The 24432-nt window shown below is 34.2% G+C and overlaps 2 protein-coding genes across 16 annotated transcripts in view; one reads left to right on the plus strand and one right to left on the minus strand.

Moving 5' to 3' along the window:
• The window catches only part of LOC134792116 (uncharacterized), a 246439-nt gene that overhangs the window by 166572 nt on the left and 55435 nt on the right, over positions 1 to 24432 (plus strand). For 11 of the 15 annotated variants that reach the window (XM_063763309.1, XM_063763310.1, XM_063763312.1 and 8 more), the window contains one exon: positions 7738 to 7785. The exons of the other annotated variants lie outside the window; for them this stretch is intronic. In XM_063763309.1, coding sequence (XP_063619379.1) covers positions 7738 to 7785 — 48 coding nt within the window. The remainder of the gene's footprint in view (positions 1 to 7737; positions 7786 to 24432) is intronic. 15 annotated transcript variants of the gene reach the window in all.
• The window catches only part of LOC134792123 (abl interactor 2), a 296093-nt gene that overhangs the window by 47162 nt on the left and 224499 nt on the right, over positions 1 to 24432 (minus strand). The window lies entirely within an intron of this gene.

Here is a 24432-nt window from a genome sequence, read left to right on the forward strand (position 1 = left end):
TTTTGACAATTATATTGACATTAAATCATATACGCACACGAGAAAGTATACCAGTAGATAAATTGTATTTCAAAAAATAGGGTACATAAATATCTGCTCGCGTCTCATTTAAATTTGATTTGCTGTTATAATGGTTGAAACCCGCAGTAAACTATCTTAAAACAATACGATTACAGTCGAATTTAAGTATTATGTTCCTTCAAAACTCGCTTAAAATGAAAAAAGTTTAAAGACTCATCTTTACTGATTGGGATAAATTTTTATTATGCTGGTATCATTTTGCGTCAGTTTAAAAACGTATTTGACTTCTGTACGTCAATGAATTTTGATGACAATTGTAATCTTGTATTATATTATACAAGTTTTATCTTAAAATATTGCCTATTAACAGGAAGAGTTATGTAATTCGTATAAGTAATACCTGAAAGTCTTGTACCTAGATCTGTAATACCATGGATTGCGACGAATAAATGATAATGATTATGCCGTTCGTTCCGTCTATATGTATAATGCGTGTACGTGCTGTTCTCTGAAAGTACTAGCGAGTTTTTGCGGCTTTGGAGACCGAGATGAAGCTTACAGGCCAATGGCGCTCTAGTTATTGTTATGTATACCTATGTATCGAATGTTTTATAAATTACCTATAAAAAGCAATGTTTTATTTCGATTAGGTCTACATTTTGTGCATATTGCATATCTGAAGTATTTTCGTACTAAACTTGAAACTTTCGTTGAAACTAAATAAAATAATTATTCCAAATGTACAGTCGCCTGCAATTTATGTTACACAACGAAGGCCGCAAAAATATCTGACACGATCTTATTTGTAGAACCATAACAACATGTCACATATTTTTGCGGCGTTCGAAGAGTAGGTACCGTCATTATCACCAACTTTGCCCGCTTTTTTTTTAAAACGAATTTCTCAAAAAACATCACATCATATGACTTTTTTTGCTCAGCACGTCCATTGTGATCAAACGCATCAGTTTATTTGAAAAAAATATATTTTTTACCCATTTTTTTGCGTTTTAGAGGGCGGGCAAAGATATCCGGGGTTTTCGCCAACATTGCCCACGTCAATTTGGTATTCAAATACAGCTCGTATGATGATGATGTCTAAGGATCACTTAAAGGTTTTGGGCAATCCTACCATTCCCTGTTAATAACTTAGCGATAAGTGTAAAAACTTTAAAATAAATTTGCTGGGCAATGTTGCCTACCCGTTTTTGCCCATTTCCAAATAAGGCTCGCCTAAGCATTTTACAAAGGCTAGGGTTGTCACTTTTGAGAAAATCTGTTACAATAGTTTAATGGCCAAAAATATGATTTTTGTTGTGTTTTTCATTCGTTAACGGGATAAAACATCTAAATAAAGGATAATAAGACAAATTAAATACAGTATATATTTATAAACTTATTTTAGTGTACAAACATAACCTTCTTTTACTTGCGAAGTTGGGTAAATTAGATGAAAGTGACAACCCTAATCCGTTTATGGTGGTGGGCAATGTTGGTATGGATGCCAAATTACCGGATTACTTTGCCCACCGCTAAAACTTTTGTGTATTTAGGCCTTTTTAGTTTAAATCTCAATAGACATAATCTATGCTTCATGTGTTATAACTCAAACCCGGAAATATTTGTCAAAGGGTTCTCAATTTTTTTTACTTGCATTTATTATTTATAAATTTTTTGCCCGCCGAAATATACCCTATATTAGACAACTAGCTCAAACTCAAAATTTCCAAGTCAAGTTATGCACAAGTTTGGTATATAGTTTTGTCAGAAATATAACCTATATTCTACTAAAAATAGCAGGGTGGCCATAACTATTATATTCTTTTCTACATTAACGAATTTGTTTAAAATTGTCGTTTTGGGCAAAGTTTCCCTGGAGGCAAAGTTGGCGCTAATGACGTAACATATTATTGCAGGTGACTGTACATAAATGTTTCGGTGATTTTGAGATTATTTTTCAGGTTAGTTTACTAACAATCAAGTTATGCAGATACCGATTTCGTGAACGTATAAGCAGTAAGGTACCGCTATTGTTTAGCGATACCGATTATTTTTGAAGGTAAAACTATACCGGTTGAAATATAAAGATATTAAAATTACAGCTGGGACAACCATTTTTTATAGGTGTACCTAAACCATCATTGGCCGAGCGTTAGCAAAGGTCTCCGTTTCAGCTTGGGCAAAAATGCTTTTGTATGTTCTCCTTTGCAGATCACATTTCTCAACTGATTCTCGTGAAAATTTGTAAGCAGGTTCGATAGAACTATTCTGTTTCGCTTTATCCGCCAAAATGGAATTGCCACCCTGCTGAAACTTTATTTATTTAAATTCCTATTGAATGGATTTTGCACCTTATGAAAAACCGTATAGAGTAGTAAATAACATTTTACATCTGACTTAATGACATCTTGTTTTATTCGCTTTAATTGTACAAAACGCGTATCTCGACAAAGCAATATTAGGTAGTAAAACAGTCAACAATCAAATGAATTAAATAGGTACGTCACGTGTGACATGAACAGACAAGGAAAGCAAGATTAAATGCTCGGAGTAATTAACAATGGAGCCGCCATTAACAGGCGTTCCCCTCTGTCGAAAATAGGCGGCCAATGGTCAACCACATGTCAACCATATGTATGGACTGACGTTTATCTGACATGACGTACCTATACATTTGATGTGCCCCTCCCCCGCAAAAAACGGCAGACTATTTTGTACCGAAAATTTTAGACATGGCGTCTCCGTTGGTTATATCCTCTAAGATTAAATGCATTGTTTCTCTTTCATCTTTCAATGGAACGCTTTTACCCTCAAAGGAGGCTAGTGGTCAATACTAAACTAAAAGTCCAATCTTAAAAAAACACTCGAAAAAACATGATGGGTCACTGACCTGTCCCAGTAAAGTGAGGTAGTGTGCGTGAAGTGCGCTTGTGTGTGAAATGGGGTAAATTGACAGAATCTGAAATTTTACCCACCGCTACCGTCGCCTTAATGCGCTTTCGTGAAGTACGGATATAATCGATTATTAACTATAATAAATTGATTATTAACTATAATAACGATTATACGCTAGAGCTTGGCTTGATCATCATATTTATTAGTTATGTCTAGGATGTTGTCGATATTCTGTATTGCGTCAATGAACGACAGGACATGTAATTTAATTAGGTATTACATAATTATGTCGATAAATTACCTCTTATGCGGGCTAGATGCTATCAGTACGTATGATATTGCTATTGACATTGTATTGCAATGAAATTAAATTGCAGGAAAATTAAAATGAACGAAGGAATAGATAAAAAATGGCAGTGTCTGATCTGCTTTTGGAAATGTGGCGGGATATACATTTACCACTAACTACCCTTCAAATCAATTTGAAATTTTCCCTGACATGCTTTAGACTTAATCTTACTAGGCTTGCTTAGATAAAACGTAAACTATTAGTCATTAGTGATGGTCGTATTCATTGGACGTTTGTCGGTAACTATTTTATTAATTAGGTAGCTAAACTCTTGGAAGTTTCGAACTCCAATTCAAGTCTAACAACTTTAATTTGGGAATCACTTAAAACAGAATCTCTCAATAAATTTGAGATTTATCTCTTAAGCCTTGTTCCTATTTTTGAGATACCTCTACCCCGTAATGTTGATGATAAACTCTATACCTATGCAAAACCGCCTATGGATTTCCAATCATACCGGACCCACCCAATCTGAGTTTAGGTGTTAAAAATCGCTGTTTTTGTTGTTGTTTCCAAAACACTTTTATTTTGCACATTCATGCAATTGTATGTGTTAGGTACGAGTTTATCCAATGGCTGATTTTACATAAGTAAATAAAAGTTAAATGTCGGAAATATCCTAATGGGTACGATGACTTTTGATAGAAGCTAAGACAACAAATATACATCCAAATTTAGCAATATAGTAGTATGTTATTTTGGCCGCGGTATAATTTTTTTTTTTGTAGATGAGTACCTAGTAAATTTGCCCTTACACGCCTGATTTAATCCTGTACAATATTTAGGCATATTTTTCATTAGAATTTTACAACGTATCTTAACCTGTTGCCACAGCTGTTAACTACCGTTAATGTATTATGAAGGACAAGATTAATAAGTATTACAACTGACTAAAATACAAATCCGTTTGCACGAGTTTCGAGCTCAGTTCATTAAAATGAAACCTCGGCTCGAGAGTCTTGTTACTAATATGATATTACCACTATTTTCGTCTCTGACCGAGGGCCAATTCGATTTCATGGACCAACTGTGAGCGCCAACTGGCAAGCTTTACCTGGGAACGATTTAACTACGGTCGTACGTTTTCATTATAACGAAACTAAAAGTGTGTTATGTAATTATTGTATTTTGAATCATTGAGAACTTATTTAATTCAGTATAATGTTCGCAAAGACGTAAGTGTAAATAATATTATACAAAATAATAATGCAATTCAATTTGTAGGTTATACTCGAGACTAACTAAAGCTGGGCAATCAAACTTAAAATCGCCTCGCTATGCGACGGCCATATTTCTCGTCCGTCCACCGCGGTAAATTCCAGGTGTGAGCTTGTTTAGAGAGCCCTTCCCTAACGAATGGAGGGTCACTGTCATGAATACAGAGAATCCTAGATAATGGAACCCGCTTTAATCCCCGTAATAGTTTCACCATCACGATTTCGCCGAAACGGATGAATAAATTCATTTCGAATCGTTGGAAATTTAACTGACCCAAAATTTGTTGATTGCTTTTGATACAAAACAAATGATTTTTTTAGTATGCAAATTTTGTTAGTGCTGTGGGCAGTAATTACCAGAAACGTACTGGTTCAAAATATGCAACAATACTGTTTTGATTGGGTGTCGCAGTTTTTCCGTGCGTGCAAACGCATTTGCATGTAGATGAAAGACACGATATTGAGTTTATGTTAAGGGCTGTTGTTTTATTATAGCGGAACTTAATTGTCTACCCCGCCTTGTCTGCGTCGTAATAACCCGTTGTGATAAATAAAATCAAAAGGCATCTTTTCTGACGACACATCAAGTAACGTTTAGAAAGTATCTTACCTACACCATAACAAACCATCAAACATATTATTACTATGTTTTATCACCCTTATAAAACAAAGTCCCCCTATATGTTTGCGATAAACTCAAAAACTACTGAACGGATTTTCATGCGGTTATCATCTAAAGTCAGACCGTGAAAAGTCTGCAGCGATTTTGATAGCCCACGCAGTGCAAGTGTCATTTTAAACGTCAAACTTCTATGAAATTATGACGTATAAATAACACTTACATTGCGTGTGCTATCAAATCTGCTGCAGACTTTTCTTGGTGCGACTCTATCAATATAGTGATTCTTGAAGAAGGTTTAGGTGTATAATTGGTCTACCCGTGCGAAGCCGGGGCGAGTCGCTTGTAAAATATATAATGAAATGTATTATACAATAAACATTTTGCAAATTAGGTAATAAAGCTATGAATTATCAAACTTAACCGCTCATACCAGACGTCATAGCGTAGGTCCATGTAGTAAACAAAGAATTTTATCTAGGTAAATACCTTATTTAATTAGAATTCAGTATTTACTCACGCGGCATGTTTCGGCATATAGAAGGATAAAGGGAACGTACCTACAGTTGGACAAAATCGTTTCATGTTTATTTTAAATTTGTACATCCAAACCAAATTTTATTACAAAATTTGAGATTTAGCTACAGATAACAATGTACCAAGATTACAAATGAAAACAATATTATAAATAAATCATAATTTTAATAACCAGGTCTTGAGTAAGTACTGGAGAGGGAAATATATAAATATTTATTTTATTTAAGCTAATGCTTAATGGGTCAATAGTACTTAAATCGTAACTATATATTAATTACTAAAAACATAACCAGATGTAGCTATTGCAGATGCAGTCTAGATAAATTTCCAATCTGTTGAAACAGATTGGAAATTCTCTTGATCCCCTCACATTACCCGCAGGCTTCTATCGCAAACGCGAACCCTGACTGGTCACGTTCTAAATCCAAGTTTACAACAGCAAAACACATCTAAACTAGAATAGTAGACGTTCTAAGTTGAACATGAATTCATGACTTTATATAGGTACGTGTTGTGACTCGTTGATTACATTATTTTACGATGGTTTGATTGTCAAGCGACAATTCACGAATCGTTGTCCGAGTTCGCACGTCTATTGAGCCTGTTGTCTATGATTCCACTCACGGATCGCCCGTCATTATTTATGGTGTTGTTGACACACTGCTGCCGGGGGAATCTGAGCTTTCTCCACAATTATTCCGTACACGTTAATTCAATATTTGCCTAGCACGCTCTCGGCCGACGCGTCCGTCCGTTTGACCCACATCCCTCACCTTAACCTAGACTGACGGTTGTGTTTACCTATGATTTTTGTTACTGTACGAGTATACTGACATTCAGTGTTTGGTTGGCTTTTAATTATATTTAAATGACACACAAAATATTTCTCGAAGATTAAACTCGTGGTTAGAAAGGAAAACTAATACTTATACCTACGTATTTCCATTGGAGCCAGCCACGAACCACAAACCGTAAACCATAAAATTTATGTAGTTTATACCTCAACCCAATATTAGGCAGCAATATTATTATATTATTACTTAATATGACTGTGTTTTCTAAACGCTTGTACTGAAATGACTTTCAAAACTTTTATGCAAAAATATTTATTTACACTTAAAATAAATCCTTACATACTTAACTTTATGTCCAATAAACATCGCAAATTAAATATTACACATTTTATTTTATAAATGCAAGTGAACTTGCATCGCTCCACACAATATTAGTCCAGAATAGCATTTTGTTGAGCGTATGAGACAGTGCTCTCGCTGTTATTAGGTCTCCATGGAGGAAGAATTCCAATATGTACGATTAAAACAATAGTGGACATAGCGTGTGTACATTATACCTCTATAGCGTGATAATATATCTGCGCATATCATATATCTACTACATACTACATATTTAATTATTGCGCTCGGGTATGGTTTCAATTTTGCACTGCATCATTTATGCACAGTATTTATGTCCAGTTGTAAATTAACTTCTGAAGTGAATACATAGTTGGGGAGCATGTTATAATTTACAATTTTACATCAACAACATTTCCCAAGTATCAAGAACGCATGTTCCAACGTTTGCCCCTGTTTTGTAAAGTTCTTAAAGTAGTTGAGTAGTTTAGACTTTAGTGAGTTATCTAGTTTAGATCGTTAGCGTGTATCGCTTTAAGTTCGTTTTGTGAGAAATAACAACAATCTTATGTTTAAAGTTTTGCAATTTCAATGTGTACCTACTGCTAAGCTAGGAATCCATAATAAAAAATACTTTCTCTTAATAACTCTTAATAAAAAATACTTCAAATTCGATCAAAAAACTCAGAGTATATTATCAAGATATGTCCAAACAATTTTGAGGCCAAACCGTAGTTTGTACTTATTTAGGACTAGAGGTTTCAATGATAATGGTAGTCAGACACCTCTATTGGTTGAAAGTTGAATTAGGTTACATAATTTAATTTGTATCAGCCTGTGCTTCAAGGGTTTATGATACCGGTGCTAAGTACTCGAGTTGTTCAAACGCGGCCTTAACAGTAGAGGAGCTCTAGGTAAAGCTGATTACATTTCTAAAGACTTCATTATTTTGATTGTGATTTCCAGAGACCGTCATGATCGCACCGCGGTTTAAAGCGCGCTCCACGTCGCCAGGTATTATCGTGATGTGTGTCCATCTGTTTATCCATCTGTCCACCTTGACTTGTAGGAAAATGGGCATTCATGACCTAACCTAACATTTTTTAGAAATTCCTGATTGTTTTACAATAATCTGGTTTATCGCATCTCGTAAAAAACCAATACCCGTTTATGTGTGAAGTTTGTCAAGTATCGTTTGTTCCAAAATTAGTCCGTACAATTTTGACGACCATTGATCTCATATAATTATAAATTTAATATTACAGTTGTTAGCGTAAATTGAGCCTTTGTTTCATATTTGCTGAATAATTCAAGTATAAACAAGCTTATTGAAAACAAAACGTCTAATAAATAACCGTTTTCAGAAACCTGATTCGTATTTGAACGAACAAAACCTATTTCCAAAAGTAATAAACGTTCAGCATAAAATATATTTGCATACAAATAAGGGGAAGGCATAAACTGGGTATTATATGGCATATGAATGTTCTGTAAAATTAAAATATCAAGCTACGCAGGTAGATGACAAAGTGCCTCATGATATATTAACATAAGAATTGTATGAATTTACCTTGAAAATATTTGTTCATTATTAGGGACAGATGAAAATTGTTTGTTCGCTTGTTTGAGTGTCGATGTTCTAAGGAATGAGACTAATAATAACAAGGTTTTTAGTTTGGTTTGCTGTGTGATTACGTGATTATCTGACCTACTAATTATAGACTAATCAACCTCGATATGTTCTTGCTGGAGTGGCTTATGCCCATGTTTACCTTATTAATTATTTTTTCTGTCATTATGTGATGCTATAAGTATAATATGAAGGTGTTCTACATTAGTAAAGGTAATAGTTACCTATAATTAATAGGTAGTGGTTGTTTTTTTCTGTTGATTAGTAACAGAATATGTAATAAAATGAAGGAAAGGTAGGTAATTTCCAGCTTTCCCGCCGTGAATTTCATCAGCAATTTGAACAAATGTTGTAGATAAACTTAACGATTTTTTGTTAAAACCATCCTCTTATTCAAAACGCGAGTGAACAATGCCTATAAAACAAATTTAACGCGTCGTGCGTAAACGTTTATAAGGAAACTTCTTTATGGGTTGCTCGACAATCATATCCGAAATAGCCATCAAAAGGCGCCGTAAAGCGAGCATTAGTACCTTCAGGAGCCCTGATGTGGCGCTTTTTGTCAGCGATAGCTGAGAACGATGGGAAATTAAGATGAAACATAACCTCGCATTCTAACAATTTCTAAGTTTTTCTCTCGACGGTTTCCTCTTCAAAAGTAATACATTTTTTTTTTTCATATACAGAATAATGATTGTCAATGAATTGCTGTGGTGCGAAATATATAGCTACTATGCTAAATATAAAACTACCTACCTACTTATGCTAAATATAAAACTGACTTAATCAGAACCTACAGGCGTATGAAGTAAAATAAAAACTAAACGGAACGACAGAAAAAAGCTCGTCATAATCTCTATAGGTACGATATCATATAATTACTTAATTAGGAATTCTTTATTTCAAATGAGGAAACAGTCAGGGAATGGAAACTTGAAATCGAAGTATGAATGAAACGCCAGCTCACCTTACCCCTTAAGTAAAATCCCCTTCTATTTTTGTTGGATAGGTACTAATAGGAAAAACCACGGAAAAAGCCCTTTATTTTATTTGTTTCATGCTAATGGGAGGTTTCCTCTTCGGCGAAATTCTTTAACTATTCTGTCCCCTTTTGATGCGATTGTTAGACGTAATTTCTAACTTAACCATTAGTGGTACGGAAAAAATTCGTAGTATTTGAAATATTACGAATAATGGTAATAAAATGTTTGTAGTGATATTCAGGGCTCAATAAGCCTAAGATGGTCGGCTCTTTATCATTTGTCACCATGCCTGTCACGTTCTAACTAAATATGTAAGTGCGAAAGTGACACATGGCATGACAGGTGATAAAAATGCGACCATGATACCGCTGCTGGGCAGGATCCAGGTTTTGATAATCGTTTTCTTTAAACAAATATCATTTGGCTAGTTTCTCTGAGGGACGATTCAGATTTCAATTTCGTTTTATGAAACGGTCGGTGTCCAGAAATGTCTCTTTTTGGTTCAGAAATGTCACAACTGATAGACCAAATCCATAACTGTAAAATCTTCGCTGGTCTGAGGTGTTGTAAAGGTGGTGAAATAATGAGTGGACTGTAGTATTAACGCTGCTGGTTTACTTTCTAAATTACAAAAATACAAAGAGTGACAAAGTGGTATAAAAAGTAAGTTTTTGAAAATTAACTGTCAAAGCTTTGAATCAAAATTGCCATAGTTAAATTTGAACATAGAGTAGATTTGAAAAATTGAGCTTAAGAAAAAGGATCAAAAATTAATTCATTTTTGAACGTTTCTGAACAATAACCGTTTCATAACAAGAAGTTAAAATTTGAAACGGGGTCCTTTTCGGAAATCTCAAAGCACCCTTAAAACATTTATATATAATGAATGCTTTAAATTTTTCATTATAAATAATACAATATAGGAATAACTTTCATCTCACATTTTTACGACCGTGTCGAATGGTGCTGTCACAAGTCACAAGTATTAAGCCAGTTATTTTACAAGGTCATAAAGTCAGCTACGGGGCTTTGAAGTCGGCTGTTACATGCATCAAACGAATTAATTAATTTCACCAGTCGAATATCTCTGTTTGGCTTCAGTCTTGATTTGACGATGTCGATCAGATGCCAAATCATTTAGTAAGGATTGTTGTTTTTGTACCGCGGCAACCTAGCGTGCGATAGTGATAGTAAGGTGGTGTAATTCAAAAAGTGACACATGGGAGTTACCTATTTTTATAGTGGCTTTGCTGCATACTTATACAGGGTGACCGTAGCCATTGGACAAACCCTGAAATCCCACGTAGGGTTACTTAGAAATGCTCTAACGGTAATATTTTTTTAATTAGAACAAAAGATTAAAAAAAAATTATCAAACAAAAGTTATCTCCAATAATCGACAACAAAAAGAAACATACTGTATTAATCATTGGCAGTGCTTTTGACAATTTGTTTGAAATTGTGCTGCAATGATGACGTTTGTCAAAAATCAGAATCTTATTAATGTCATAAATAATAAAGATAATCAAAATGGTCGAAGAAGGTTTCATACTACCTATTTATTACCTCAGGAGCTACTAAAACATATACGAGTAGGTTGCTCCAAAGTAAAAAAATCGTAATTTGTTAATTTCTTCGTAACCGCTACACCGATTGTTATGATACTTTGTATACTGGTTCTAAATACCCTAATGCATATGTACATTTCGGCTTTGTCCAATGGCTAGGGACAACCTGTATAGGTTTATTGTCGTCAACAACTGTGTATTCGTAGTACCTAAATACTTTTTAGAAACGTGATCAAATAACAAATAAATAAATATTTATTATAACATTTATAACAATAGTAGCTCCTAGCTATTGTTAAATTGTTATATTTTTGAATATCTTTCATTAGCCAATTTTTTTAGTATTTTACGCTTGGTATTAATCTTTGTGCGGTTGTTGATGATCCAAATAAATACAATAAATAAAAATAGATACTTAAATAATAATACGAACACGAACGTATTCACCGCACCGGGGTGCGCGAAGCAGCTCAAAAACCGAGAATAAACGTGTTAGCTCGTTCGACGAAATTCCCACTGCCGTCAAATAATTTTAAAGAGAATAGTCAAATTAAGCATTATTTTGAAGAGTCCTAGGTCTTTAATGCCGACTCGTAAATTACAGTAATTATACTCCTAGCTTAACCCCGCGAAGCCCTTGTAATCCTGGTAATGCGAGGATAATTTGCTGGAGCAAAATACCCTAGATCCTCTAATATATTAAGAGAACCAAAAAGTACAGCATCATTGAAATCTGACGACATGTTTTGTACTAATGTTAGGAGTAGGGACCAAGAGATTTTAATTTTAATTCCTTTTAATCGAAGACTACAATTAATTTTTGACTCATGTTACATTGCAGACGTGTTGTGTGGATGTTAGCAAGGTTACAAATCAATCTTATCATAATACATTGTCCAAACATAGGCCAATAAAATTTTACATAAATTAAGCCCTATTTTTCACACCTACTACATACAAAGCCGTATCTACCAAAAGTTTCGCAATGGTACATTTAATGGGCATCGTAAAATAAAACGCAGCTGCCATTTAACGTTGAACTCTCACAGTCCAACGAGTCCGGATTACGACTCTTCTCTTGTTTATGGTGTCGCCAGACGTATGGACCAGATTAATCTAGCCAGAACATAAGGTAGGAGTAGGACTAGTAGGTTGACAACGGCAACAGAGTCGTAAAACTAGAATCAGGGTCAAGAAATCGCTTCTCAAGGTAGGTACTGGATCGTTTTAAATTCTGGACGACAACATTAATAACGACATAAATGATGTACTATCCGAACTTCGGAAACATAATTTTTAGGGTTCCGTAGCCAAATGGCAAAAAACGGAACCCTTATAGATTCGTCATGTCTGTCCTGTCTGTCTGTCCGTCCGTATGTCACAGCCACTTTTTTCCGAAACTATAAGAACTATACTGTTGAAACTTGGTAAGTAGATGTATTCTGTGAACCGCATTAAGATTTTCACACAAAAATAGAAAAATAAATCAATAAATTTTGGGGGTCCCCCATACTTAGAACTGAAACTCGATTTTTTTTTTCATCAAACCCATACATGTTTTCATAAAACCCATACCCAGGTTTCTAATATCATTTTTTTCTAAACTGAATAGTTTGCGCGAGAGACACTCCCAAAGTGGTAAAATGTGTGTCCCCCCCCTGTAACTACTAACATAAGAGAATGATAAAGCTAAAAAAATATATGATGTACATTACCATGCAAACTTCCACCGAAAATTGGTTTGAACGAGATCTAGTAAGTAGTTTTTTTTTATAGGTATAAATCGTAAACCGCAATTTTATTATGTTACTTGCTGCTACGGAACCCTTCATGGGCGAGTCCGACTCGCACTTGGCCGGTTTTTTATTGAATCATTTGAAAAAGAAACTGAACTTGATCGTCCTTCCATTTCCAAAAGTAAATTGGGGCAAGATAGGCTGTAGGTAATTTAATTTCCTCGCAACGTTCATTGGTAACAATGAGCTTTACAAACGGTTTTCATTTGTGGAGAATGTAGGTATTATATCCTTTTATTTAATGCCCACGCTATGTATTTAAATCCGCCGCAAATTGCATGGGCTAGCACTGAATTAATTTTATTAAGGCTTCCCGTAGGGGATTGAACTACTAGTGGTCGTTTAAGCTGCTTATAGAATAATTGCCCATACGCCTATTCTTGCGGTTTTCAGTGCGTGCGCCACTTTTGTTTTATAATTGTGTCAAATAATGATATAATTTGAGCTGACATTTTCAACTTTAGGTAGCCGTTTAGCTATTATTATTGATTTTCAATAACTTACCCGTATATAATATTTTTATTTTTACTATATTCTGTGTGGGTAACAAAGTAAGTACAACCTCTATTTGATAAGTGCTTTTATGAGCCTAATTAACATATTCACGTGCTAGTAGTTTTATTTATTGCACTAAACAACCTTGTTCTACCTGGAATTACGATTAGTTTGCACGGCAGGTTATTAAGATATGATGGGGAACAAAGTTAGTCAGTTTTACACTTATTATCGGATACAGGTGCCTACCAAAGTATTTATTATTTAACTTTATAGAGTTGGTCGTGTCGAGCGTCCCGTCAGAATATTAATGGCACATAATAGGTTCTGAATACTTATTACAACTTTTCCCATTACGTCGTTCAGATTTAGGTGTACAGAGAAAAATGTCTTTGACGTAGAAAGACGGTCGAGCCAACTCAATGAAAGTTCGTCGTGCGACGTGAGAGCAAGTTCGGAGTCTTCCGTAACCGTCATGCTATTTATGTTTATTGCCGACGGCGGAAAGTTATTAAAGAATAAAGTTAAAATTTGTACCCATATTTTTAAAAGAAAATCGTGGTGTCGTATGATTTTCATATGTTTGAAAGTGGAATGTTACGCTATATTTGGATCAAACACATTCTAAAGAAGGTCACTTCTGTGGACAATATAATAAAAGTTAACGACTCTGGTACATAATAGGTACATGTATCCCGTTTTTCTTATTTGAGTGTAGAGTACTGAAAAAATTTACCCCGCCTGTAAAGGTGCAGCATAAAAATTAGCTTAAGGTTCCATTAACTATGCGATGTCTACAGGAAACAAACGAACAAAATATAAGCTTAACTTTAGGTATAAGTACTATAAAATGTGTATGACCCATTTCTATTATTTCAATACAATAAGAAATAAAACACTTTACAGGATTTGAACTTAAAATAAATTATCCGGCTCGGTTAGACATGAGAGAGATGTCATAAATGATTTCAGAATATGTACTTGTGTGGTAATGAAAACTTTTCTACGTAACTTGAAGATCGTGCGGGCTGCAATGCCATTAAAACAAATGCGTAACAACTTAATAGCTTACTATTAAGTTGTTAAAGGGTGGATTTCATCACCAAAAATTTCACCATACAAAAAAATATTTTTTTTAAATGTTTAATTTAACACGATTCTAGCTGGGTACAGTAATAGGGGGCTGTATATTGAGGATATTTATGGTATTTATACAATCATTTGTGGCTTATATTTGAAGTTATCGCTTTCGGAAAATAAAAACGCAAGACGGTGATGACAATCATGGTATGGTAATGACTCTTTTATAGACGGTAATGACACTGCATGTACGGTAATGACGATTTGGGAACTAATTTATATATGTATTAAAAACGTATTAAAAAAACAAAAACTTTTTTTAATTGTAAGGCTTTAGAACTTTAATAAACATTACAAATAACATGTTTTTGAACATAAGACTAGCTACATAAATTATTTTTAGAAAATTATAAAAAATACATTTTATTCATATAAATAAATATATAACAAGTATTTTTATTGTATAATTTTAAATAATTTATATTCAGAAATAGGCAATTTAAGTATTCATTTATTTTTTTGGGTTTTTTCAATGTTAAATCATATTAACAATATTGTACTCTTATTATCAGTTTAAACCCGCATCTTCTTTTATCTACTGCATAATTTGGTATTTATATCATATTATAAAATTGCTGGCTTACCAGTGAGCTTAATTTTTATGATATATTACTTTTTTTTGATAATTTGATTCATTGCATAAGTTTGTATTTTTGTTGTTTTATAAATTAACTTTAAAAATAGCTATAATGATTTAAATCCATATATATATTGTTTAATAGCTAAACATTAATATATAATCAGTGTTTTATAAGTTGCAAGACCCCTACTTGTAATGCATGTCATAAGTTACAAAATGTTAGGTATTGGGTCCGGTGACTACCCAATGGTATAATTATTAATTGCTGTAATTATATACATCAATTAATATAATATTATCAAAAAACATAAGGCCATTACGATAGTGAGCCAGTACCGTAGCCTATGGTCGCTTAAAACTTAATATATGTTGCTTGTTTAAATACTTTGTTTTAACACGACTAACATGCAATTACAGACTCTAAGTTGCACGATTTACATTATTAGATAATAAAAAATAAACATTTGTATGTTCTAAGTTCTAAGTGACCTAAATTTTGCCTACTTCAGTCAAAATGTTATTTAAAACTAACCATCCTCTAGTGTGAAAAAAATAGTCATATCTTCTTCTACATTTATAAGGTAGACATTATATAGTGTTAGAAGACATAGAGAACGTTTTTCAAACATACAGCTTAATTTCATAATGAATTATAGCAAAATAACTAGAAAAGTTTCTGAGAACCGTCATCACCATACACATGAAATCATCACCGGTCGTCATTTTTTCCCGGTGATGATGGGTATGGTGTTGACGATTTGAGAGTTTCTTGTTTTTATTTCTAGAATACGAATAATAGTAGTTAATGTCTATGCTACACAATAAACTTCATGTAGTTTGCCATTCATTTCAATAATTATTTCTAATCTATCATTTGTAACTTTTTTAAACCAAAGCATAACGGCGATGATGCTCTGTTGTGACAAACTACGTTTTACAAATTTGTTCGTAATATTTCTTACGATTCAATGATGTGACTTTATAGTGAAATCATTTTTGGCATTCTATATTAAAGTGAAAAATAGGACAAGGACCTTTAGCGGTATTTCGTAGTTCATACACGGAGATAAGCTCACATTGACATTACCATGACGGTGTTGACGAATATTCGTGACAAAATTTTAAATATTTTTAAATGTACTTTCTCGGTGAAGGAATTATTGCATATTTTCCCATGTGTTAAACAACAACATGGAAAAGATATAAGTAAAAGAAAAATCGCAATCGTACGATAGGTATGCTATAATTTTCACTGCAAACAATAAGGTTCAGATTTTTCCGGTAGACGGTGATGATTTTAGACACATAAAACATTTTATATAAAAAAAACTATTAAGTTATTGGAGATGGTAATTGAAGGAACATGAAGATAATAGTTCTTAAAAACATATAAAAAAGTCGCAACTCGCACAACCTACTAGTTTTTTTTATAAAGACCGAACCATAAGTTTTCGCAGGATTTTGAAATCCACCCTAAAGTCGTTACTCTCAGTTTAATAGCATAATCAGTTTTGCAGCTACTTTAAATGGTATACCTTTTTCGCAGATAGCTAAGTCCGTTTTTTAATTGATGTACGAGTAATCGAGTAATAAAATCTAGTAGGTAATATGAGCCGTAGGTACCTATTAGAAAATGGCGCCATCTAATAAACTATTTCACTACAACTTATAAAAACAAAGTCCCCCGCCGCGTCTTTCTGTTTGTGTGTTTGTATGTTTGTTAGCGATAAACTCAAAAAGTACTGAACGGATTTTCATGCGGTTTTCACCTATCAATAGAGTGATTCTTGAGGAAGGTTTCAGTGTATAATTTATCAACCCGTGCGTAGCCGGGGCGGGTCGCTAGTCTTGAATAATACTCAGTCACTCTCACTTTAACTGCATAATTTAGTCTTACATCTATTTTATACCTGTGTTCCAGTTAACTAAGTGCATTATTTGATTAATGTAGTAGTTAATAGAGTCTAGTAACAGGAGCCCTGTCAGTCCGTGTTAGGAAACGGCGGTATCTAATAAACGGCGCATCGCAAGTCGGTAATTTAATTTGCAAGCGCATTCACGTACATTCATGAGGCAGGACGTGGGGATGTGTGTGTCCAGGTATTAAGTATATGGAAACTTAGGTACATATATGTATGTATGTATTTGATATGACATCCGAAAGATCATGTTAATATTTAAATAGTGGTTACATTGATAAAATTACTCCGAGTTGTCTATGTGACAGAATTATTTCAACTTTAGCGAGATAATTTATCTGGCTTGACGAAATACATAGGTACAAAATTTCTCTAACACATGCATAAATATTTCATATTCAACATATAAAGTTTCACTGAAGCCAAGTTAATTAAGCTGTTACCTCATACCAATAATACATATACTTACACTTAAATATTTATGTTGCTTATATTATGAAACTTAATAGACTTCAGCCGGGTACCGTAGCGTAAATGATGACCTGTAATGCACTTATATCGGACGTGCATGCAACCAGTCCAGGTGTGGTGCCTCCATAACGTGCTTATAAGAAGGCAGTCCCACCCCGCGGGGGGACAAAAGAGTCAGTCTACCTGAAAGCCCCATTGTACTGTTATTGTTTACGCGAATCCACTAAAGGAAAGGCAATCGTGAACTTTGGCCCTTTCTTATGTAAAGTAACTGTCATAATATTTGTTTTCTTAGGTAAAAGGTACAACTCCAAAACGCTCATAGCCGAAAGGGCTCCTAAATTATTCCGTAAGGGAAATGAGTTAACTGTAACGACGACTTATTTTAAGGACATTTCCTAACTCATGATTTTGCTATATTTATTAACAAAAAACTTCTGCTTTTAACGCTAAGTGCAAGTTGATGTTCGAATTATTTATATATTTATTCGTGGGCACTACGCACTTATTTACCGTTTAACGTAAGTAAAGTGGAAACTGGATAAGTGGAACCTAGGTTAGTGGAAAACCTCTTTAAGTGGACCCAAGTTCTCGGTTCCAGTCCCTTGGCAACGAATTACCTCTATAAGTGGAATTTTGGGACCTCTATAAGCGAAATCCATTTTTTCGAAAATTTCTTATTTTTACCTCTGTAACTGGAAGCAGCCGTCTCCGAAACCTCTATGAGTGGAATAGCTCGGCGTTATAAAATTTGTATTTTTAATAAACCGTCACAAGGAGGGTAGTTTGTTTCGTTAACATTATGGTTCGTGTTTTAACTACGTATTTTGTATGAGATCACACATCGTTCAGTTTTTTTGCATTAAAGTACAATCGGTACATTGATTTATTTAACCATACTCGTTTCTCTTGCATAAATAAATATTAGGAGTGATTTTGTTTTTGTAAGTTTGAAAATTGTATGCGAGTAGGTACTGTGGATTATTTACAGTATTGCTTTTTTTAAAGTCAGGATTACATACCTATTTTTGTTAATACATACATATCTACATACATATTTAATAAAAGATGCTTATTTAAGTCTTGATCATACCATACGTGACCTCTATAAGCGACATTACTAGCATCCACAACCTCTGTTAGCGAGAGCCTCTGTAAGTGAGAAAACGTTTTATTTGAACCTGGTTAAGTGGAAAACTGGATAAATGGAAAACCTGGATAAGCGGAACTAAACAGCCGGTCCCTTGCGATTCCACTTATCCAGTTTCCACTGTATATATTAATTAATTTCGGTTCATTTAAATATTCAAACGGGTGTAAATGTTGAATTAGCGTAGCCAATAACAAAATACGACCCGTATTTTAAGTGCGACATAAACCACAATGCACATCAAAATTTAACACGAAACAACAGAACGTTTTAACGCTGTAAAATAAAACGGGGTGTTGGATTAGGCAAATTAATAAAGCATTTTAAAGCGCTTGTACAGCGTCCGTAATTAGTGATATCAGTTCAGTGAATGGTGGAGATAAAAATAGCAAAACACATGTTGTTCGTGCCAGATGCCCTGCGACCTTACGTTGCTCCGTTTTATAACATTACACATTTTACTCGTCGCCTTCAAATATCGCTGGTGTTTCACACAACATTAACGTTTATTGTGGCATAAACGATCATTGTCTCATGCTGGTGGCTGCCTCACCTTGGGACGCAACAAAGATACTATTTATCGATACATTGTATGTTTATTTTATTTACCTCTATACCTACTTTACGATTATTCGCTCCTATACTTAAAGCTACTGTTTGGACATTGTAGCTAAACATCCGTTAGTAAAATGGTTTCTGAATTCAGACTAAGTTTTGATCTGAATGCTAAACATCTGGTTAGAGTTGTGATTAATGGAACGTTATTAAGCCGGCCTAGCGGATACCTAATGCACTATCTTAGCATTGTAGGACTGAATGGGCCGAATATCAAACACTGATCACATTGATCGCATGCTCGCTGACGTTCAATAGCTATTCGGTATAGTTTGCCTGAATGCATTAGCAATGTTCGATTCTCATTGGCTCGAACCATGGTTAATTATTCACCAAAATGTTTGTATCGACAAATGAATTCAATTTTCCGCGGCTATTGTTCTCCACCGAGTTTTTCATCGGATTTAATTAAGAAAGCAACTCATTCGACTGAGAGAATCGCAGCAGCGCCGCTATCTATAATTACTTTTATTAATTTGCTAAACCCTTATTCATCCCCAGTTTCTTACTGTCTTTTTAATAGCATAATACATCACAATTATGACGAAGCGAGTGCGGTAGGTAGCTATAAGTTATAAAATTATTATGATTTAAAGTCGGCGCATCTGCCGACCGAATTATTTATAGGACCTACTTTCATTCATTAGTTACCTATACATTATTCTTTGCCGGGCGAAGACGAGGATTACTTTACCTCAAAACCAATGCTGACTCTTTTTTTTCTAATCGATTTATTCGCTAACCATATATTTTGTAATCAAGGAAAATAGAACAGTTACATAGTTTCTATCTAATACATTATATTTTATTACTTTAAAAAATAAACATATTTTCCTTATTATCTTCATTCCATAGATCGGTAACGACATTTTAGTCGAGATTAAATCGTGAAAACTCCTTTCCAATATCCGACATGACATTCTAAATCTAGGTATGCCAGTCTTTTGAGACTGACATTTCGCTGAATTCCAGACGGGAGTGCCTAAATCCTACATTAGGTACCTGCTCCGTCCTCAAACGAATTGAGGGAGACCGGCGTAACGTGCTCGTGGCTGAAAAATCGGAATTACATACTGATTGTGAGAGACACAAAAAATCTGTTCACTTTGGTCGGGTAATTTGTTAAACAGCAGGCCTACTTACAGAAGGTAAAGTGGATTTGATGTGTGATCGCCTAGTCATTAAGAGAGTCGAACGACGGAAATAGCAGTATCTATTTGAGAAGCACAGATGTGTGTCAACGCCGTAGCTATTTTAACCATATTTCATTCAGAATATAGTCACAAAAAATAGCATATTACTTACTACACAAAAAGTAAAACAGCATATTTTACTACAGAGTCGTTTCTGGTGTATTTTGATTATTTTAAAAACAAGAGTCAGACGCTTCTTTTCTGTGACTTGTCTCACCAGGACGCAAATAAATGTGGAGAGACTGTTTAAATCTACTTCCCGATTGATACGTGAATTTGAACATATTGTGTTAATTGTCTCCTCGATTAGATAAGTAAAGTGTTCCACAAATGATTCACAAGGTGGTGTGTCACAACCGCCACGGAGGTCAGAACACCTGAGCGTTTGGCGCGTTGACAAGTTGCATAATCCTCGGACACGTTTGCCGCGAAAACAGGAAACGAGAAGGTATAAGTTTAGATAAACAAAATCATCACTATTCTGACGTAGCTAGTCAGCTAGTGGCTACGCTATTAAACGGGGAATACAAATACATATCGTTTTTTCGCAGTAATATGGTTACAATGGTCTTAAAGTACAAAATAGATCTGCTTACATATTATAACCTTTTCTGGCTTTCTATATTATTACAGTCAAGTGTACATCTCATTAATGTATCCCATAGCTATGTCAGCGAAAGGGACATATTTTTGAGTAAGTTGTTTACTCCCATATATGTATATCAAGTATTAAATAGGATAAAATGTTAATTAATTTAATAAGGTTTCACTTCTAGGAGTTTTTTTCTGTTTTGACAAGCAATGTAGACAATTGTTAAATTAATCAACAAATTATATTTAGTATTATAATATTAACATGATATACCTGAGTGCTCAGTATGTACGCAGGAATAAATATGTGTATATAAAATATAATGTCCATTCTAAGCTGGTTCGGTGGCCCAGCTATTCATAGTTGATATTTCTATAAATAAAATAGACGTAGAACTGCACCCGGAAGAGGTAATATTCAGTGGATCTATCTGGAATTGAAACGCAGTCAATTCCTTGATAAGATAACTTGGCTTTCTGAACTGCATTACATCAAGTAGATAAGATAGCGGATGAAAATCAATTTACTATATCAAGAAAATCCAACATCGTTACAGATCCAGGTTGATCACATAAAAGACAAAAAAATGATTGACCTGCTTCTTGATTTCTGTCTGATCAGTTGATATGCATTACAATATTAATTCGAACATTGTCAATATAAATAAATGCTGGTTCCTGCTGGTTCTAAATATTACAAAAAGTCAAAGTGTTACGAAGGCACATATTTACTCATTTTTATGCATTCGATGCCACTTTTACGTCGGTACGTCGGCAACGGATAAAAATGCACTATCAACATTGACAGGCTTTACCAACGCGAGCCAGTTTCACCAACAATATTCCCATCTACAGGGATTTTCACGAAAAATCGTGCTGGAAAATCGTGGCCACAGCGCACATCTCGACGCAGAAACAAAAGCTGTGTAAATATTCACATAAAATATCCGATTCTTTGTTTCACACTAGATTAAGATTTATGAGGCTCGCAATGATAAAAGTTTCCATTCTTCTGAGTCGGCGGACAAGAAGTAAATTACCTGACCGATATTTTCTTTACATAGGTATACATAGGTAATAAGAATGTATCAATATCACAGAATAAATAATAGTACTAGGTACAGAAGACTCACTCTCTAACAAAACGCGTCTGTTACGATCAGCACAGATATGGCCGCTAGGTGGCTTTCCCCAAAATTGGGGCGGAACGGATGTACTTTTAGCTTCCTGTAGCAAAGCGACGAAATCGCGGAGTGAGCCACGCCTGTCAATATAATAATTTGACATTTATATATTGACTACTTTATAAAATGCCTGTTTTTAAGCGGAAAGTGTTAACGAGTTTGCTTATTAAATATTCGGATAAGGATAACTAAAAATGTACGTTGACCTTGACTTAAAAATGATAAGGTATATTCGTTAATTAACTCTTAAAAAACTCTTATCGATTTCGTGCAAGCCATAATTAACCTACAGTCAGTGAACAATTAACGTCTCGATAAGGTTATTGCATCACAGTTCTAAAATCCAGACCAAATTTGTTAAGAAAATGCCGTCCGCAATGCGGTGCCGTAGAGATTTCCAGACTAAGTGCAAATTAAATACTGTGCCCTCCTTAAATACTTGAAGAGTTTTAATAAAGGGAGAATGACTGAGAGCTGTTTGCGCATATTTCACTCTCAGATATACAAATGTAGGGCGGAATTTCTGTTCTCACATTTTTCAAGAAAATGTCCTCGCCTTGTTGTCGCTCCGGAAAGAAATATTTTGTGGCATAGCATTTTATGGGCGCTCCAGGATTACGTTGCAGTGTACCTATAGACTAGCGGTATGCTGCGTCATATTTCCCGGAGTGAAGTTTTGTCGCCTTTTTTATGTAGTACCTGCATAATAGTCAATACATCCTGCAATTTACGTGCAGGGTTTTTTATATTGCCGTGCAAATGTCGAGGGGGAGTGATTTTGGGATGACGACATGATGGATTGTTATAAGAGTTTTGGGTGCTCGTGACATTTACGGTTAAAATCACCATAAAGCTCTAACTAAACAATTATAACATCAAATCCACCATATTATATCCATTCTACTTACTTGTCAAAGTGAACTTTATTGAACAGTCAGCGTCAAAAGTACAAGTATCTAGTATTCTCTAATAACTTAACAATAGAGGCATACACTCGTATGTAGAATAAATAATTAGACTGCAGCAAATCATGTTGAAAAGTATTCGAGGGTTACTTTTGGCGCGTTGTTTCATACGCAACTATTGATGCCCTTAAAAAAACACAAAGGGTCGGCAACTCGCATGCGATACAAGCAGCGTTAAAAATAAAAGTATCTAGAGACTACGTTAATCGCCTTTCACTACCAAGCAAAAATTAAAAAGATGTTTTCATAATAAGTCCAGGTGATGGAAACAAGTCTCCGTCTTGCGAATAATGAGGCTCCTCTTTGCAATTTTTTGCCAGTCCTCCAAACTAATGGCCCTATTAGCATCTTCAACACAATAATTTAATTTTGCTCTAAATCTTTCAGAAAAATAAACTGCCGACCTCTTTGTCATTTTGCCCCTTGCTGATTCTGCATTGTCGCCTAAATTTGTAAGCTTCATTTATTTAAACTCATGATATCAAACAAAGTCTTTGAGTTAATTAACCTTTGTTGTTATTTGTCTTTTAGTACAATGTGTTTATTGTTATTGTTGGTGGCAATCCATGAGCAGTGTTAACGTTGATCTTTAATTCGATATTTGAACAGTAGGTAGTAGGTACAGCAGCCCTTTATATATGTATTTTTAATCGTCTGTTAAACGTTTAATATAAGGTGAATCAAAACCAGTACATACCTACCTATTAAATAAATAAATTTAAATATTAAATAAATATTATAGGACATTTTTACAAAGATTTTTACACACATTTTTACACAGATTTTTACACACCTATGTTTTAGTTACACTAGTAGGCAGGTATTTTATTATATCATAATTATTTAAAAGTCTTATAGTATTATAATTATTTAAAAATACTTATCTACTATTTATAATTTCTGGCCTCTCTGTGTTATGAGACTATTTTCTGGATCTCAGCAGTAAATTTACACTTTCTATTTCTGTGGGGCTTAGTCAATTTGTGTAATAATCTAATAATGTCCCATTTATATTTGTTTTGTTGTTGTTTGTATTTATTTATAGACATGTATTAGTTGTTTTTAAGTAGGTAGCAAAATTCGTCTCTAAATAATAAATAGACCGGATTAAATATTATGTTATTTACTCTAAATAATGCGCCCTATTATATAACATTGTACTACCAAAAACAAACACGTCTACATACAAAAAGAGCACTTTTGTAACAGCTATTCGAGTATTTAATTACCTCCCAGCTGATATTAAGGCACTTGAAGGTAACCGATTCAGGGTAAGGTTGAAAAACTGGCTATTAGATAAAACATTTTATAGTCTGAAAGAATATTTTGAGCATTCATTGGTATGTAATTATCTTTGCATGTTATTTAAGTTTAGTTCATG

Source organism: Cydia splendana, chromosome 7 (assembly GCF_910591565.1).
Source record: "Cydia splendana chromosome 7, ilCydSple1.2, whole genome shotgun sequence".
NCBI lineage: Eukaryota > Metazoa > Arthropoda > Insecta > Lepidoptera > Tortricidae > Cydia > Cydia splendana.